The sequence below is a fragment of the Chlorocebus sabaeus genome, chromosome 5 (genome assembly GCF_047675955.1).
Source record: "Chlorocebus sabaeus isolate Y175 chromosome 5, mChlSab1.0.hap1, whole genome shotgun sequence".
Classification (NCBI taxonomy): Eukaryota; Metazoa; Chordata; class Mammalia; order Primates; family Cercopithecidae; genus Chlorocebus; species Chlorocebus sabaeus.
Window position 1 is genome coordinate 86,544,399 of NC_132908.1, and position 18,681 is coordinate 86,563,079.

Sequence of the window (18,681 nt, forward strand, 5' to 3'; positions counted from 1 at the left end):
GGGCTCCCAAAGTGCTGGGATGACAGGCGTGAGCCACCACACCCAACAGTAATAAAAAATTTCAAAGCAAAAATAAAGATTTATAAATTGTAAAATGCAGATGTAACGAGTGAGTAATATTTACTGACTCAGTGAACATGAATAATGTTAATGTGCCCACGGAGGGGCTGTGAGTGGTGTGAGCATTTCATGGCCAGAGATTGGCAGTCGGGCGAGAGACTAGATGGATTTTAACTGGAACATCACAGATGCAAACACTGAACGCCCTGACGCGGGCGGCGCCTGCGCCGTTGCCTCCTTCTCTGCACCTGTAAATGGGGTGAATAATTCCATCCCCCTCCCGTTTCCACCTTCAGAAGGTTTTTTGTCAGCACAGTCTTCAGCGAGGAAGTGCTGGGAACGCCCTGGAGTGAACCCAGGAAGACGCCTGCGGTGGGTGCCGTGGTCCCTCCCCACCGCCCCTGCTGGGTCTCGGGCCATGCCCGCCTGCTGTGAACCCCTGCAGAGCACCACTTACGAGCGCTGGTTGGAGGCGAGAAGTCTGCCTTTGATGTGGCTCTTGGGGCAGGGCCTGTGGTGCCTTCCACAGCTGAAATGGGGCACCACGTGGGGAGGGCGGGAGCAGCGTCCGGGGTGCCCCTGTGAGGATGAGCGAGGAGATGACTGGAGGGTCCTGAGGACCTCACCAGGGTGCCCCCAGCCCGTCCGCTCCCAGGAAGCGACACCCCCAGCCCCAGGGCTGCAGCTCAGGGGGTTGCTACTCTGGCTGGGCGAGGCTGGGCCCTTGGGGGCCGGGGCCAGAGATGCCTAAAAGCACCGACTCCTCTGGGGCTCACTAGCATCGGGCCGTTTCACGCTCCGCCCTGGCCAGAAGCCCCCTCACCCCCAGCGATGTGCAGTTCCTGCAGGCTCACTCAGTTTCCAGAACTTTAATTATGGGAAAGTTCTGCCTGGTCCTGCCCCCAAATCTGCCATGAATGTTGACAGCTGAGTTGCTGCCCCATGCAGGCTTTGGCTGAGAGCAGAGGGTGCCCCGTCCTCATTGAGCTGCTGACGTGGGGAGGGGTGGGGCCTAGGGGTGCCATCCATGGCCAGTGATTGAGGCAGAGGAGCCTCTGGAGGGGGCAGGTCCCAGGGAAGCCCCGGACTCCTAGAGGGGAGGCCAGGTGGGGTCCCTGGTGACCAGGACAGACTGTGGTATTTTTTAACATAAAGGAGATATGCTACGTGACAGACCCCCAGGGTGCTGCGCACTGCCTGGTGGCAGGCGGGCCGTGGTGGGCACTCACGCCCCTGCCACGTGCCCGTCATGTGCCCGCCCTCAGTGGGAGGGGCTCCGATGATGACTTTTAAAAATGCAGAGAAAGGCTCCATTCTTCCCAGGACCTCAGCCCAACCCTGGCCCAGGGAGGCAAGAGACAGAGGCCAGGAGGGGGCCAGAGGTGTTGAAATGTCCTGGGAACCTGAGCAGCCACCAGGGAAGAGGCAGGGAGGGAGCTGAGGACCGGGCTTGTCCACACTGGTTGTGAGATGCCTTGAGCCCAGAGGGTTGATGCCAGGAGGTGTCTGGACTGGCTGGGCCATGCCTGGACTGACCTGTCCAGCCGGGGAGAGGGTGAGTGTGAGGGCAGATCTGGGGGTGCCCAGATGGACAGAGGCAGGCATGGGGGATCCCCAAGGCCCCCTGGCAGCACCATGAGCTAAGCAGGACACCTGGAGGGGGAGACCTGTGGGGACCTGGGGGCCTCCAGTGACCCCTTCCTGCTTCCTGAACAGGACTATGCCTGTGCAGGGATCCCAGAGAAGACTCCTGGGCTCCCTCAACTCCACCCCTACAGCCACCCCCCACCTGGGGCTGGCTGCCAACCAGACAGGAGCCCGGTGCCTGGAGGTGTCCATCCCTGACGGGCTCTTCCTCAGCTTGGGGCTGGTGAGCTTGGTGGAGAACGTGCTGGTGGTGACCGCCATTGCCAAGAACCGGAACCTCCACTCACCCATGTACTGCTTCATCTGCTGCCTGGCCCTGTCAGACCTGCTGGTGAGCGGGAGCAACATGCTGGAGACGGCCGTCATCCTCCTGCTGGAGGCCGGTGCACTGGCAGCCCGGGCTGCCGTGGTGCAGCAGCTGGACAATGTCATTGACGTGATCACCTGCAGCTCCATGCTGTCCAGCCTCTGCTTCCTGGGCGCCATTGCCGTGGACCGCTACATTTCCATCTTCTACGCACTGCGCTACCACAGCATTGTGACGTTGCCGCGGGCACGGCGAGCCGTCGCAGCCATCTGGGTGGCCAGTGTCCTCTTCAGCATGCTTTTCATTGCCTACTACGACCACGCGGCCGTCCTGCTGTGCCTTGTGGTCTTCTTCCTGGCCATGCTGGTACTCATGGCTGTGCTGTACGTCCACATGCTGGCCCGGGCCTGCCAGCATGCCCAGGGCATTGCCCGGCTCCACAAGAGGCAGCGCCCAGCCCACCAGGGCTTTGGCCTCAAAGGCGCTGCCACCCTCACCATCCTGCTGGGTATTTTCTTCCTCTGCTGGGGCCCCTTCTTCCTGCATCTCACACTCATTGTCCTCTGCCCCCAGCACCCCACCTGCAGCTGCATCTTCAAGAACTTCAACCTCTTTCTCGCCCTCATCATCTGCAATGCCATCATTGACCCCCTCATCTATGCCTTCCGCAGCCAGGAGCTCCGCAGGACGCTCAAGGAGGTGCTGCTGTGCTCCTGGTGAGCGCAGCACGGGCAGCTTTCAGCGTGCTGGGCAGAGGGAGGTGGTGATATTGTGTGGCCTGGTTTCTGTGTGACCCTGGGCAGTCCCTTACCTCCCTGGTCCCCATTTGTCAAAGGATGGACTGACTCTGAAGGTGTTAAGCACGGACACTTCTGGGACCAGGGAGAGGGGTCCCTGCAAAACTCCAGGCAGGACTTCTCACCAGCAGTCGTGGGGAACAGAGGAGGACATGGGGAGGTTGTGAGGCCTCAGGCTCTGGGCACCAGGGGCCGACCTCAGGCTCCTGAAGAGACATTCTCCGCCCACTCCTGGGGCACTCCACCTGCTCCAATGGGCATCCACCCCACCCCATCTTTGCTGCCAACTCTCAGGACCTGTGCCCTCGTCAGCTGGGATGTGGAGGCTCTGGGTGGAAGAATGTGCCAAGAGCTACTCCCACAACAGCCCCAGGAGAAGCGACTTTGTGACCAGAAAGCTTCAGCTACAGTCATGCAAAGGCTTCTGCAAAAGGAAATGAAATCCCTGCCTCAGGCCAAGGGACCAGGTTTGCAGAAACCTCACAAGTGGTGTGGGGCTGAGGCCTCCTGAGCGCTGATTCTAAGGCTCAGACTGCGAACTGGGGCCTCAGCCTGCTTTCCTGCAGCAGTCACCCAGGCAGACAGCCCTGGCAAATGCCTGACTCAGTGACCAGTGCCTGGGAGCACAGGGCCAGGAAAGTCTGGTAATAAATGTGACTCAGCATCACCCACCTTAGCCCCTTCCAGAAAGTGCTTGAAGTTTGTGGGTGGAGGGGTAGGGGAGGGGAAGGTGGGCAGGGATGAGAGTCAAGAGAGGGAAGAAAGGAGTCCTGAAAAACGTGGCTGCCTCCCCAGGTGAGGAAGCCACAGCCCCAGAGGTCCTGAACGCCTGGGGAGTGTGGAGGTCCCAACCAGGCTTGCGCTGACCCTGCTTCTCAGGTTTCTCTCCGTGCTTACAAACCCCAGCCTAGAGGAACGAGGAGCAGGTGCAGCAGGGCCCCAGCCCCTCCACTCTGACACTGTCCCAGCTGCAGGAGAGGTGGGTGCCCAGCCCTCCATGTGACCACAGGTGACCTCAGCCAGGCACACTCCTTTGCTGGCCCTGGCCCTGAGTCCCTCCAGCCGTGATGAGCCGTAAATGGGACCATCCCTGGTCACTCTGAGATGCCTGGAAGGGGGCTCAGTGCAGGCGGGCGGGGGGCTGGGTCTGCTGTCTGTCCAGCACTGCTATTCTGGGAGTGGGCAGGTGGGGTGGGGGTGGGGGGTGGTCTGTGTTGAGCCAGTCCTGGGAAGTGCTGGATGTGAGGACTCCGAAGATGAGGATGAGGCAGAGGCCCAGCAGCGGACAAGTCCCCTGGGAATGAACTATGCTGCCTGGTGCTAGGGAGCAGTGGAGCCCCTGGGCCATCCCTCTGCTGAAACCTGGGCATCTCACTGAAGAGACCAACTCCATTTCCTCTGCAGACGCTGAGCACTCTGTCACCCCCTTTCTGGAATAGGCTCAGTGGAGGCTGCAGGGCTGCCATCAGCCAACTCCTAGGCAGGCCCAGTCAGCAGCCCCCTGGCCAGCCCCACCCCTGCGTCAGCTCCAGCCCTGACTGCCGGCCTCAGAACTGGGAGCTGCTTCCTGGCAGGGCCCGCCTGTGCTGGGAGACCGGACGGTGAGTCAGCCTTAAGCCTGGCACCAGAGCTCTCTGAGGATGGAGCAGGGGTTGGCTCGCCTGAGGCTGCAAAACTTCCCTCATGGAGACAGGCAGGCACCCAGACGCTCACCCGGGACTCCCTTGAACAGGGACAGGGAGGAACTCCAGGCAGCTAGACCGCAGCCACAGCCACTTGAGCACACTGTGGGGCAGGGAGGGGCATCTCTTGAGAACAAAAGATCCATTTCTCGACTTTCCAAACTGGAGAGCTTGAGAGAAGAGACACAGGGACAAGGCCATGCCACCCACACAGTCCTGTGCACACAGACCGGACACAGGCGTCCACAGGAGGGTTTGCAGCTGCTCATTGTGTGAAGTGAATGCTGATTTGGGGACGGGGGTCGTCTGTGCATTGTGCACTGTCAGACCCTTCCTGAAGGATTTTTGTTACTGAAATATCAGAAGGTCCTTGTTATAAGGTGGTGTCACTGTAATATCTGGCCCAGGAGGAGGTCAGTGCTGTGCGGGCGAGTCCTTCCCTCCCTCCCTTCTTCTCTGACCAGTAGACGCATCTCCAGTTGTTCCCCTGAGGCCCCCTGCAGCCTTCTCCGACATCAGAGAGTGAGTCAGATAGAAGCCGCTGCCCACCCTCCCCCACCCTGGCCGGGTTCTTGCCTGGCTTGTGCGTCCTTGTGACAATTCCTGACACGGATGCGCACCGGGCAGTGGCACGTCCAGGTGCTGTGCGCGGCTGGGCCCACAAAGCTCCTTTGGCCTTTCACGGAGCCCCCTGGGGGAGGGGGCCAGGTGGCCCCCCCACTGCGGAAGCCGGCGACCCACGGAGCTCGCTCTTGGCCGCCGCCACCCCTCTGTGTCCGCGCCCTTCCGAGCTCTGATCCGACGCTTTGTTTCTTCTCAGTGGGTTCAGGGCCTGCGCCAACCTTTACCTACCTCCCGCACCCAAAACCGGCAAAGCTCAGAGCAGCTTGTCTGCCAGAAAACAGGGAGCTGGCAAGGTGCGGCTTGGTCCCTAAACCGGCGTGGGGATAAAGACCCTCCTTACAAAGCCGCAGGGTGGGGCTGTCGCAAGGGCGGAACCGACAGGGTAGCCGGGGGCGGGGTTCCCAGGGCCAAGAGGGGCTTCTATTGTCCTCCCTGGAGCCCGGCGCCCCCACAGGCAGCTCCTCTGGGAGGCAGCCCCTCCTTTCGAGTGCGCGGGGGCCCCCAGACCGCGCCCGGCCCTGCGCTGGGGGATGCTTGGCTGCGGGAGGGGCGCCGCATTGCGCGCGGCGGGCGGGGACGCGCGGTGCCGAGGATGCGGGCGGGGATGCGCGGTGCGGGGCCTGCGGGCCGGGCGGGATTCTGCGGCGGCGCCTCCCGATTGGCCACCTGCGGTGACATCAGCCCATGCGAAGGGCGGGGCCGCAGCTATAAGAGCGCGCGGCCGCGGTCCCCGACCCTCAGCAGCCAGCCCGGCCCGCCCGCGCCCGTCCGCAGCCGCCAGCAAGACGCGCCCAGCATGAGGGAGATCGTGCACATCCAGGCCGGCCAGTGCGGCAACCAGATCGGGGCCAAGGTGAGGCTGCGCGCCCCGGCCTGTCCCGGGCCTCGGGGCGGGAGGAGGGAGGCGCCGTGCCCTGCGGGGCGCACCTCCAGCCGCCCCCGCCCCCGCGAACCTGCAACAAAGGGATGCGCCCAGCGTCGCGCCGGGCGGCCGGGACGCGGGGCCCCCGCCCTGGGACTCTCGCCCGCACCTCTCCTCCCCTGCCCAGGTGACCTCGGGCTGTCGGGGCGCAGCTCACGTCAGTCGCGAAGTCTCGGCCCCCTCCACACCTGCGCCCCCTCCACACCTGCGCCTCCTCCACCAGGCCTCCGCAGGTGCAGCTGGGAGCCCTGTCTGGGCGTGGCCCTCTTTTTTGGGCCCACAGCATAGCCTTGAGTGAGACGGGTGGGGTAGGTAGATTTGGGTGGGCTGGGATTGTCCTCACAGCCTTGATTCCCTTGGCCCGAACCCCCCACTGGAGGAACCGGACGTCCCTCGAGAGGCTAGAGCCGCCCCGATGTCCCCAGCCTGCTCCAACAGCCCTCGGCGTCCTAGCCCCACCCTGTCCCTTTGTTGGAGGGATTGGGCCTGGACTCGAGATGACCTTGGTCCAGGACCAGGCTCTCCATCGGCGCAGCCGCTCCTGGGCAACCCCTGCGGGGCTTGACCGCGCCCACCCAGGGTCTACCAGTCTGGGGATTGGATGTGGGAACAAAGCCGGGCTGTGGGGTGTGGAGGCTGCACCGTGGCGCGCCCCTCCCTCCATTGTTAGTCCACCTCGCAGATGTCGGGGCCAGGCAGGAAGGGGCGTTGATGCAGCTCTACAGGGACCCCCGCCTAAATCATTAAGGGGACGTCTTGTCCCCTGGTCCTGGGAGGCTGTCCCTGACCCAAGGTCACATAGCAGGTGCGAGAGAGCTGGGCTGGCCCTTGGTTCTCATCCCCTGCAGGAGCCAACCTGGGGCTCGGGCGGGGCGGGTGGGGGTTCTGCTTGCCAAAGGATCTACCCTCCGAACAGTGTTGGAGAACGGGGGATGGGGTGAGGCTGGCTTTGTCAGGACCAAGGCCAGGGACCCAGCTCAGGGCTGGTGCAGCGCTGATTCTGGGAAGGAGGGGGTGGAGGAGACGGTCCTGGAGGGGAAGGGGCCAGAGAAAGGCTTCCTCGGGAGGCTGTTGCCACGGAAACCAGGCAGGAACAAAAAGCTAATTACAACAGGGCCAGCCACGTGGCTGACATGTAAATTGCAACTTTGGCTCTGGGTGGAGGCGCCTCTGAGGGTGGGAGGCCCAGTAATGGGGAGACTCTAATCACCCAAGGAGACAGCTGTGCCTGCCAAGGAGAGCCTGGGGGAGGGGAGGCCTGGGGGACAGTGGCCTCAAATCAAACCAGGACTCCTGGAGCAGCCTCTGACAGCTGCCCTGGCCTGATGGGAGGGGCTGAGGGCTCATTAATGTGGTCACTGGGGCCAAGCCTGCCCTCAGCATCTGCTCCTGGGAGGGTCAGGGGTCGCTGTGGGGAGGGAGGGCAGGCAGCCCCGAGGCCCACCTGGGGTTTCTCCTTCTATGACTGGGATGGGCCCAGAGCTGTGGTCCCACAAGGCACTTATCAGGCAAGAGCTGGGACCTAGAAGTCAGTTCCACATGCAGACATCCCCTGAGGCTCCATGGGTGGCAGTGGTAGCCCTTGTCCCCTGGACCGCGTCCTTGGCTGCCTTGTGCTCTGCTTCTCAACACTGGAGCCCTCAGTTTGCCCACTACTTTTATTCCTTTTGAGATTTTTCTTAATTTATTTTGTTTTAAAAATGAATACCTGGCCGGGCACGGTGGATCAGGAATCTCATGTAATCCCAGCACTTCGGGAGACTGAAACTGGAGGATCACTTTAGCAAAGGAGTTCAAGACCAGCCTGGGTAACATGGTGAAACTCCGTTTAAAAAAAAAAAAAAATTAGCCTGGCGTGGTGGGCGCGCCTGTAGCCCCATCTACTTGAGAGGCTGAGATGGGACATCGTTTCAGCGTGGGAGGTCGAGGCTGCAATTAGCTATGACCGCACCACTGTACTCCAGACTAGGCGATGAGAGAGACCCTGTCTCAAAATAATAATAATAGTATCTGATTCTTTTTAACAATGCAAACAACAGAGAAGTTAATTTTCTTGGGGCGGGGGGCGGCAAGAACGTATTCCTTTCCTCTGCTGCCCTTGTGGAATCAATGGGAGGCAGCTCAGTGGTTTGCGTCCAGCCGCACCCTCGCCCTGGAAGGTCTCCAGGGGTCAAACGCGACTTCCCCCGGGCCAGGCCCCGTGTAGGGGATTCGCCCCCTGACGGGAAGTTTCTTGGCCGTTCTCAGCCTCCACTCCCACAGCTGGTGGGGGGGCAGCAGCTGAAGGCGGGCAAGGCGGCTGCTCCTCTGTCTGGGGTCCTCGGGTGGTGCCTGGCTGGGCAGGAAGGAAGGTGCCCAGAAAGGTGCCCCTCTGGACAGAGGGAAGTCGGGGTGACTCGAGGCCGGGAGCAAAGCCGGGTCCCGGGCGGTCACGCGGCAGCGCGGACGACTCACCGCGGTCACCCCTGCGCTGGGAGCCGCGCCCGCATCGTCTTGCGGGGATGAGGTAAGCCGGGCGCAGCCAGCCCCGAGGAGCCCCGAGGATGAGAAAACCCGAAGCCCGGACAGCCGAGCGGCCGCCTGCAGTCACCCCCGGGGGGCAGGGGCGGGCCGGGCTGTGCAGAAGCACCTGGGCCCGCGGGACGCAGGACGCTGCCCCGCCGCCGCCGCCGCAGAGCGGAGTCTGGGTCCCTGGGGTCTCCTTTCGCGGGGCCTGTGCTCCTCCCTCCCGGGTTCGGGGCGGGGCGGGGCGGGGCGGCGCGGGGGCGGGGGGGCCTTTGTCCTCCGCGCGGGCTTCGGCGCCGCCTCCTCGCGGCTGCTGGGCGGGGAGGGGGCGGGGCCTGGCCCTCGCAGCCAATGGGAGACGGCGTCCCTGCTCGCCCCGCCCCCTCGCCTGAACGCCCCCTTGGAGCCGCGGGCCGGGCGGGAACCGCATTCGGGTCCTGCAGGGGCTTGGAGGCCCGGGTCTCGCAGCCCCTTCTGCGGCGGCCGCCGCTCCCACCGCCGCCGCTGCCACCTGCCTGGGCCGCTGCCCGCAAAGCCCGGCCCCGCTTTCCCCAGGACCCAAGCGCGGCGCGAGGTCAGCACCAAGGACAGCGCCCGGGCCGAGAGGCTGGCCTCGAACGCCGGGTTCTGCGTTTTGTTTTTACGTTTCTGTTTTTGCTTTTTGTTTTTGGTTATGAGACGAGGTGTGGCTCTGTCGCCCGGGCTGGAGTCCAGTGGCGCGATCTCGGCTCACCGCATCCTCGGCCTCCCGAGTGGATGGGAACACAGGCGCGCGCTCACCACCACGCCTGGCCACAATTTTTTTTTCTTCTTTTTTTTTAGATGGAGTTTCGCTCTTGTTGCCCAGGCTGGAGTGCAGTGGCACGATCTCGGCTCACTGCAACCTCCACCTCCTGGGTTCAAGCGATTCTCCTGCCTCCGCCTCCTGAGTAGCTGGGATTACAGGCGCTCACTACCACGCCCGGCTAATTTTTTGTGTTTTTTAGTAGTGACGGGGTTTCATCATGTTGGCCAGGCTGGTCTCAAACTCCTGACCTCAGGTGATTCACCTGCCTCAGCCTCCCAAAGTGCTGGGATTGCAGGTGTGAGCCACTATGCCTGGCCGATTTCCTTTTCTGTAGTGATGTTAACAACTTAGTTCATAAAATTGTATTTTATTGTTTCTTTTTTTTTTTTTTTTTTTTTTTGAGGCGGAGTCTCGCTCTGTCGCCCAGGCTGGAGTGCGGTGCCCGGATCTCAGCTCACTGCAAGCTCCGCCGCCCGGGTTTATGCCATTCTCCTGCCTCAGCCTCCCAAGTAGCTGGGACTACAGGCACCCGCCACCTCGCCCAGCTAGTTTTTTGTATTTTTTAGTAGAGACGGGGTTTCACCTTGTTAGCCAGGATGGTCTCAATCTCCTGACCTCGTGATCTGCCCGTCTGGGCCTCCCAAAGTGCTGGGATTACAGGCTTGAGCCACCGCGCCCGGCCTTTATTGTTTCTTAAATATGTAACATAGGCCGGGCGCGGTGGCTCACGCCTGTAATCCCTGCACTTTGGGAGGCCGAGGTGGGTGGATCTCTTGAGCTGAGGAGTTCAAGACCAGCCTGGGCAACATGGCGAGACCCTGTCCCTACAAAAAATAAAAAACAAAAAAATTAGCTGGACATGGTGGCATGCCGGCCTGTGGTCCCAGCTACCTGGGAGGCTGAGGTGGGAGGATCACTTGGGGGAGGTGGGTAGAGGTTAAAGTGAGCTGAGATCATGCCCCTGCATTCCAGCCTGGGCAACAGAGCAAGACCCTGTCTCAAAAAAAAAAAAGTAACATTTTATTGCTTTATCTCAAATTACAATTTTAACTACAAAAGCAATTAATATATTCTCATTAAAAAAAGTGAAATATTTCAGATAAGGCTGAAGTGCACATTTAGTCACCTCTCTCTATCCAAGTGGGAACAAATTTCTTTTTCTATCCTTCTGGTCCCTTTTATTTAAGTGACCTGTGCATATGGTTTTAAAACTTTAAATAGTATCTGAAACCTTTTAACAAAATGAAGCCAACATGTGCTGAATGTTTTCATGTCAAACTTTGTGGTAAGGCCTTGATGTGGGTACCATTCACACATGCATCTCACAGATGAGTAAGCAGGTCCTGCGAGACACAGTGCCTGGCTCACAGCTGTGCTCATGCTGGGCCCTGAATCCACTCTGGTCCATTGCTCCTGCCGCCCCGTGCCTCACTCAGCAGAGGACTTCCCATAGATGTGTTACTTTGTCCACCCCTCCTTTACAGGGGCTGGTGGTGGTAGGTTCCCTGGAACCACAAATTTTGGGTGTCCTAGTGCTTTGGGGAGCAAGGTCCCTGGCTCAAGTGGACTGCCAGCAACTAAATTAATGGAGGATCCTGAAATACAGTATTAGGGAGGCAAGCAGTACGTGGGAAGCTTGGACGAGCCCTCAAATGCCTCTGTGACCTTTCTGTTTTTTTGTTTGTTTGTTTGTTTGTTTGTTTTAAGACAGGATCTGACTCTGTCACCTGCACTGGCATGATCTAGGCTCACTGCAACCTCCGCCTCCCTGGCTCAAGTGATCCTCCCACCTCAGCCTCCTGAGTAGCTGGGGCTATAGGCATGCATCACCACACCCAACTTAATTTTTTTTTTTTTTCGGTAGAGACAGGGTTTCACCATGTTGCCTAGACTGGTCTTGAACTCCTGGACTCAAGTGATCCACCTCTCTTGGCCTCCCAAAGTGCTGGGATTATAAATATGAGCCACCATGGCCAGCTGATTTTTTGTTTTGTTTTGTTTTGTTTTGAGATGGAGTCTCACTCTGTCACTCAGGCTGGAGTGCGGTGGAGTGATCTTGGCTCACTGCAACCTCCACCTCCTGGGTTCAAGCAATTTTCCTGCCTTAGCCTCCCAAGTAGCTGGGATTACAGGCGCCCACCACCACACCAGCTAATTTTTTTTTTTTTTTTTTTTTTTTTGAGATGGAGTCTTTCTTCTATCGCTCAGGCTGGAGTGCAGTGGTGCCACCTCGGCTCACTGCAAACTCTGCCTCCCAGGTTCACGCCATTCTCCTGCCTCAGCCTCCCAAGTAGCTGGGACTACAGGTGCCCACCACCATGCCTGGCTAATTTTTTGTATTTTTAGTAGAGATGGAGTTTCACCTTGCCAGCCAGGATGGTCTCAATTTCCTGACCTCGTGATCTGCCTGCCTCGACCTCCCGAAGTGCTGGGGCCACGGTGTGAGCCACTTCGCCCAGCCTAATTTTTGTATTTTTTAGTAGAGATGGCGTTTCACCATGTTGGTCAGGCTGGTCTTGAACTACTGACCTCTTGATCCACCCACCTTGGCCTCCCAAAGTGCTGGGATTACAGGGGTGTGAGCCACCGTGCCCAGCCTTTTTTTTTTTTTTTTTTTTTAAGACAGGGTCTCACTCTTGTCCCACAGGCTGGTGTGCTGTGGCTTGATCTTGGCTTATTGCAACCTCTGCCCCCAGGGTTCAAGTGATTCTCCTGTCTCAGACTCTCAAGTAGCTGAGATTACAGGTGCGTGTTACCACGCCTGGCTAATTTTTGTATTTTAATTAGAGACAGGATTTTGCCATGTTGACCAGTTTGGTCTCGAACTCCTGACCTCAAATGATCTACCTGCCTCAGCCTCCCAAAGTGCTGGGATTACAGGCATGAGCCACCACACTCAGCCTGATTCTTTTTTTTTTTTTTTTGAGACGGCATCTCGCTCTATTGCCCAGGCTGGAGTGCAGTGGTGCGATCTCCGCTTGCTGCAAGCTCTGCCTCCCAGGTTCATGCCACTCTCCCACCTCAGCCTCCCGAGTAGCTGGGACTACAGGCGTTCACCACCACGCCCAGCTAATTTTTTTTTTTTTTTTTTTTTTTGAGACAGAGTCTCACTCTGTCACCCAGGCTGGAGTGCAGTGGCCGGATTTTTTTTTTTTTTTTTTTTTTTGTATTTTTTTAGTAGAGATGGGGTTTCACTGTGTTAGCCAGGATGGTCTCGATCTCCTGACCTCGTGATCTGCCCGCCTCAGCCTCCCAAAGTGCTGGGATTATAGGTGTGAGCCACCGCGCCCGGCCCTGATTCATTTTTATAATGTAAAAGCTTAATGCAAAGAGAATAAAACTTAGCAATGACAAAAATGCCCAAAAGGTGGAAATAAATCCACCCCTGACCTTTGTGGCGAGATGACCTCTGACAACAGTCTCAGGGTGAATTGACATCGCAGAGGCTTTCCATGTCCACACTGTTCATATTTTAATAATTACACTGTGTTTATTCTTAATATTTTAAAAACATTTATTTTTACCAAATTGTCTTTGAAAAGTTACACTGTGCACGTGATAAAATCCAACAGGACCATAGGGTACCCCGTGAGAAGAAGGTTCCCCCAATCTGGGGCCCCTCCCCAGGCACAGCCTTCCATACATCTAACAGAGACACCCACACATAGAGAAGCACCCACAAACCGTTTATTTCCTTCTTTTATTTGAGATGGAGTTTCCCTCTGTCGCCCAGGCTGGAGTGCGGTGGTACGATGTAAGCTCACTGCAACCTCCGCCTCCTGAGTTCATGCGATTCTCCTGCCTCAGCCTCCGGAGTAGCTGGGATTACAGATGCTTGCCACCGCACCCGGCTAATTTTTGTATTTTTAGTAGAGACGGGGTTTCACCATGTTAGCCAGGCTGGTCTCGAACTCCTGTCCTCTGGTGATCTGCCCGCCTCGGCCTCCCAAAGTGCTGGGATTGCAGGTGTGAGCCACTGTGCCCAGCCTACTAGAGGCATCTTAAAACATCTCCTGTGTCTCCATTCCAAAGCACATCTTTGTTTGCACTCCTGGAGTCCCGCGTCAGCCTCCCAAAGTGCTGGGATTGCAGTTGTGAGCCACTGTGCCAGGCCCCACCAAATTGTTTTCTCACCTGCTGTTTTTTTGAGGAATCTTTTCTGCAGCGCATGACTCACGTGTAGAGCCCCTTGTGTCTTCAGGGGCTTCGTGCCCATCAGCTCATCTAAAAGTCACTCCTGAGGGGTGAGGGCAAGGGACATTGGGAGAGATTAGGCGGCCCCAGGAAGCCATCTAGCATGTGTCCCAGGAGGCCTGCTGCCTGCAGACACTGCTCCCAGACGCAGCAGCCTTGGCCATCAGAGTGTGTCCCACGATGAGGTGGCAACTTCTCTGCAGGCCTTGCTCTCACCCAGGGGTGTGGGTCTCCGTGTGCACACATATGTGCTAATAGTTCTACGTTTGCCATATACCATTTATATGCCTTATGCAGATTAACCCACTTTAATCTCAAAAAGACCTGCTGTCATCATGCCCATTGTACAGATGAGGACACCGAGTCACAGAATCCTGGTGACCTGCGTAAGGTCACACAGCTGGGAGGGGTGGGGGAAGGGCCTGTGAACCCAGCAGGCCCAGCCCCTGAGTCTAGGCTCTGCAGCTGTCTTGGGAGCAGAGTCTGAGAAGCACAATAGGTACCTGTTCTAGGGGGAGAAAGGTGGAGGTGGCAGGTAGAGAGAGGATGACCCCTGGGAGCTGGGACGGCTCCACACGGACAGGCTGGGTGACCTCAGGCAAGTCGCTACCCATTTGGGACCCCAAGGACCCCTCTGCAGACCCAGTTGGGGGTCCTGATGAGGTTGGCTCTCAGGGTCCCTATGAGTCCCATTGACTGAGGCCAGTAATGTCCCGGCACCATCACTGAGCATGGTTTGCTCTGACGTGGAGGGGCAGGTGTAGCAGCCAAAAGCGATCCTGAGCTCCGGGCCTCTGAACCCTGCCCTACCAGCTACTGTGGGTGTCTCTACCCTCTCTGTGTCTCAGTTTCCTTTCCTGAAAAGAGGGGGGTAGTAAAAACCATCCCTCAGGGTGTTTATTACCAATGCCCTTCGTGGAGGGATCAGCTGGCCCAGGCCCTTGCCAGCAGGTGCACAGCTGGGCCTGGGCGCCTGGTGTGGGTCTGTTGAACCTTGACCCACCCTGGAGCTGTGGCCGGACTGGACGTGCAGGTGTGGAGGTGCGTGTTTATTATGGCGATTTTCTGACAGATGACAGAGTGTGGGGCTCTCTTCAAGGAGGCCTTGGGTCAAAAGCCCTCATTTTGCACCAAGGGCTATGAGGCTTCACAAGGGCAAGGGCCTGACTGGGGTTATGGGCCACCTGCCAACCCCTCCTCTCCCACTTTGTTTGCAGTTCTGGGAAGTCATCAGCGATGAGCATGGCATCGACCCCAGCGGCAACTACGTGGGCGACTCGGACTTGCAGCTGGAGCGGATCAGCGTCTATTACAACGAGGCCTCCTGTGAGTGGCTGCCCCAGCCTCCCCACCCCAACCTCCCCACCCCAGCCTCCCCACCCCAACCTCCCCACCCCATCCTCCCCACCCCAGCCTCCCCACCCCAGCCTCCCCACCCCAGCCTCCCCACCCCATCCTCCCCACCCCAGCCTCCCCACCCCAGCCTCCCCACCCCAACCTCCCCACCCCAGCCTCCCCACCCCAGCCTCCCCACCCCAGCCTCCCCACCCCAGCCTCTCCATCCCAGCCCTGGACTGACCAGGTCTCCTCAGCATCTCTGTCCTCCCATGGGTTGGCCGAGATGCCAGCAGGCATAAGTGGATGTCGGGCACCCAGAGGCACAGAATAAAGGCAAACAAATCGCAGTCACAAAAGTGAGAGCCAAACATATTAGTGCCATGAGGGTCTTTGCGTGTCCAGGGGCACAGAGAGGGATGGGGCGGGCCCGAGACTTTGGAGGCTGTAAGAGGGTCTAGAGAAGGGGTCACCTGGAGGGCTTAGTCAGGGGCATTTAGCAACTGGTATAAAGTGATTTCCATACCAGAGTGGTGATACACCCACCTGCCCACATGGACATGTGACTTAAAATTTTATTTAATTTAATAGAGTCAGTCTCAATATGTTGCCCAGGCTGGTCTTGAACTCCTGGACTCAAGTGATCCACCTGCCTTGGCCTCCCAAAGTGTTGGGAGTGTAGGCGAGCCCCTGCGCCTGGTGGGTGTGTGACTTGCTCCGTCCTGTCCTGCTCTGTTCTTACACACAGTGAGGCTTTTTTTTTTTTTTTTTTTTTTTTTTGAGACGGAGTCTTGCTCTGTAGCCCGGGCTGGAGTGCAGTGGCCGGATCTCAGCTCACTGCAAGCTCCGCCTCCCGGGTTTACGCCATTCTCCTGGCTCAGCCTCCGGAGTAGCTGGGACTACAGGCGCCCGCCACCTCGCCCGGCTAGTTTTTTTTTTGTATTTTTAGTAGAGACGGGGTTTCACCGTGTTAGCCAGGATGGTCTCGATCTCCTGACCTCGTGATCCGCCCGTCTCGGCCTCCCAAAGTGCTGGGATTACAGGCTTGAGCCACCGCGCCCGGCCTCACAGTGAGGCTTAAGGTGAAGAAAGTTGCTCAAGCTTGCCTTTGGTCCAGGACTCTCTGACTTCAGAGTAAAGGCTCTTAGGATGTGAGCAGGAGGATGGCAGGCAGGCAGAGAATTTAGAAAGAATGAGGGAGAGCTCTGGCCCTCTATAACCCAAATCACCGAGCCCTTCTCTCCCCTCAGCTCACAAGTACGTGCCTCGGGCCATTCTGGTTGACCTGGAACCTGGAACCATGGACAGTGTCCGCTCAGGGGCCTTTGGACATCTTTTCAGGCCTGACAATTTCATCTTTGGTAAGTTTCCCCTGCTCCAAGCTCTGATGGCAGACCGTATGACATGCAAGCCCAGGTCGGTGCACGGGGGCGGCTGTCAGAAATAAGGAATGGTCAGCTCCTCACACGATCTTGAAGGGTGAGAACTGATCTCTCCATTTTACAGCTGGGCATTGGAGGCCCAGAGAAAGGGTTCTGTGGGGAGAACAGAAACCACTCATGCATTTCAAGTGGAATGAAGTGTGAAGCAGACAGAAGCCTACAGAATTGCTAGAGAGCTGGTGAGACGGAATGGGGCCTCCAGAGGACTCCAGGGTCCAGGAGAATGAGGCTTTGCTGCGGCCAAGAGGGCAGGACGTTCTTGTGCCTGTGTCCTGGGGCAGGGCTGTGGATGTGCCACACAAACCGGAGGGCCTCGCTTCACTTCTGCCTTCCCAGCCTCAGCACACCCAACTGGTAGATGCCAGCTCACATCCAGCGGCCAACTGCCAGGGTTTCTGGGGTGGCTGTTTAGGCTCCTGGCCCAGTCAGTCAGAAGGAAGGTGGGCTGGAGCAGGAGGATTGATCCACTCACCCAGGATCCCCTCAGGAGGCAGAGCCTTGCTCTGGTGTGACCTCAAGTTCTCAAGACCCTGTCCAGAGCCCTTGTCTTCAGCACTCAGCAGCATTGACTCGGGGAAGCCACAGCGGGTATGAGAAGGGGTGCTCAGTGGGGTCTACTTTACAGAAATGAGAATGGGCACAGGGCTGCCATGGCTGCCCTGGGATGTTCAGGCAGGGGCTGGAGGTCTGGACTGCAGAGTCCCTGACCCCTGTCCCCTACCCCACTTCTCCCTGCACAGGTCAGAGTGGGGCTGGCAACAACTGGGCCAAGGGTCACTACACGGAGGGTGCGGAGCTAGTGGACTCGGTCCTGGATGTCGTGCGGAAGGAGTGTGAAAACTGCGACTGCCTGCAGGGCTTCCAGCTGACCCACTCGCTGGGGGGTGGCACGGGCTCCGGCATGGGCACACTGCTCATCAGCAAGGTGCGTGAGGAGTATCCGGACCGCATCATGAACACCTTCAGCGTCGTGCCCTCGCCCAAGGTGTCAGACACAGTGGTGGAGCCCTACAATGCCACGCTGTCCATCCACCAGCTGGTGGAGAATACGGATGAGACCTACTGCATCGACAACGAGGCGCTCTACGACATCTGCTTCCGCACCCTCAAGCTGGCCACACCCACCTACGGGGACCTCAACCACCTGGTGTCAGCCACCATGAGCGGGGTCACCACCTCCTTGCGCTTCCCTGGCCAGCTCAATGCTGACCTGCGCAAGCTGGCCGTCAACATGGTGCCCTTCCCCCGTCTGCACTTCTTCATGCCCGGCTTCGCCCCCCTCACAGCCCGGGGCAGCCAGCAGTACCGGGCCCTGACCGTGCCCGAGCTCACCCAGCAGATGTTTGATGCCAAGAACATGATGGCTGCCTGCGACCCGCGCCACGGCCGCTACCTGACGGTGGCCACTGTGTTCCGGGGCCGCATGTCCATGAAGGAGGTGGACGAGCAGATGCTGGCCATCCAGAGCAAGAACAGCAGCTACTTCGTGGAGTGGATCCCCAACAACGTGAAGGTGGCCGTGTGTGACATCCCGCCCCGTGGCCTCAAGATGTCCTCCACCTTCATCGGGAACAGCACGGCTATCCAGGAGCTGTTCAAGCGCATCTCCGAGCAGTTCACGGCCATGTTCCGGCGCAAGGCCTTCCTGCACTGGTACACGGGCGAGGGCATGGACGAGATGGAGTTCACCGAGGCCGAGAGCAACATGAATGACCTGGTGTCCGAGTACCAGCAGTACCAGGACGCCACGGCCGAGGAGGAGGGCGAGATGTACGAAGACGACGAGGAGGAGTCGGAGGCCCAGGGCCCCAAGTGAAGCTGCTTGCAGCTGGAGTGAGGGGCAGGTGGCGGCCGGGGCCAAGGTCAGCAGTGTCTGACCCCCAGAGCCATCTGGCTGCCGACACTGTACCCTGCTTTCCCCCTTGCCCTAGGGCTCCCTTGCCACCCTCCTGCAGTATTTACGGCCTCGTCCTCCCCACCTGGGCCATGTGTGTGCTGCTCCTGTCTGTCTGATTGCAGCTCCAGGCCTGACGTTTTATGGTTTTGTTTTTTACTGGTTTGTGTTTATATTTTCGGGGATACTTAATAAATCTATTGCTGTCAGATACCCTTGCTTGGTGCCAGATATTTCCTTTTATTCTGGAAAGTGGTGTCCAGTGGGTGGAGGTGTCGACAGGGAGCCCGGGTGGGCAGGCAAGAGCTCATCCTCTCCCAGGCTGGTGGCTGAGAGAGGCCTGCGCTTGGGACCAGAAGGTGTCTAAAGGCACAGCCCATGGGGAGACCCTGGAAACGGGGAACCCAAGAGAAGGAATGGGAAGTACCTAGATAAAGCCTCATTCTAGACCCCGAGATGCAGCCCTCCTGTGACTTAGAAACAAA

The 18,681-nt window shown here is 58.6% G+C and overlaps 1 protein-coding gene across 2 annotated transcripts; it reads left to right on the forward strand.

The window, feature by feature from the left end:
• The first annotated feature begins 1,765 nt into the window (after positions 1–1,765).
• Positions 1,766–18,409, forward strand: TUBB3 (tubulin beta 3 class III). Of its 2 annotated transcripts, XM_007994446.3 has the most exons (5): positions 1,766–2,730; positions 3,100–3,245; positions 14,741–14,851; positions 16,111–16,221; positions 17,043–18,409. In XM_007994446.3, exons 1-5 carry the CDS (start codon positions 1,781–1,783, stop codon positions 18,116–18,118), a joined length of 2,394 nt encoding a protein of 797 aa, XP_007992637.1. In that variant the 5' UTR covers positions 1,766–1,780; the 3' UTR covers positions 18,119–18,409. The 2 variants fall into 2 exon arrangements, with proteins under 2 accessions (XP_007992637.1, XP_007992636.2); XM_007994445.3 differs by lacking the exons at positions 1,766–2,730; positions 3,100–3,245 and adding an exon at positions 5,826–5,970 and having other exon boundaries at positions 14,743–14,851.
• Positions 18,410–18,681: the final 272 nt, after the last annotated feature.

What these genes read in the sequence shown, in the direction of transcription:
- TUBB3 (XM_007994446.3), top strand. Translation starts at nt 1,781, where the DNA reads ATGCCTGTGCAGGGATCCCAGAGAAGACTCCTGGGCTCCCTCAACTCC. An exon ending in GAGGTGCTGCTGTGCTCCTG is followed by an intron (nt 2,731 to 3,099) that starts GTGAGCGCAGCA and finishes TTTGCTGCCAAC; the next exon opens with TCTCAGGACCTGTGCCCTCG. An exon ending in CTATTACAACGAGGCCTCCT is followed by an intron (nt 14,852 to 16,110) that starts GTGAGTGGCTGC and finishes CTCTCCCCTCAG; the next exon opens with CTCACAAGTACGTGCCTCGG.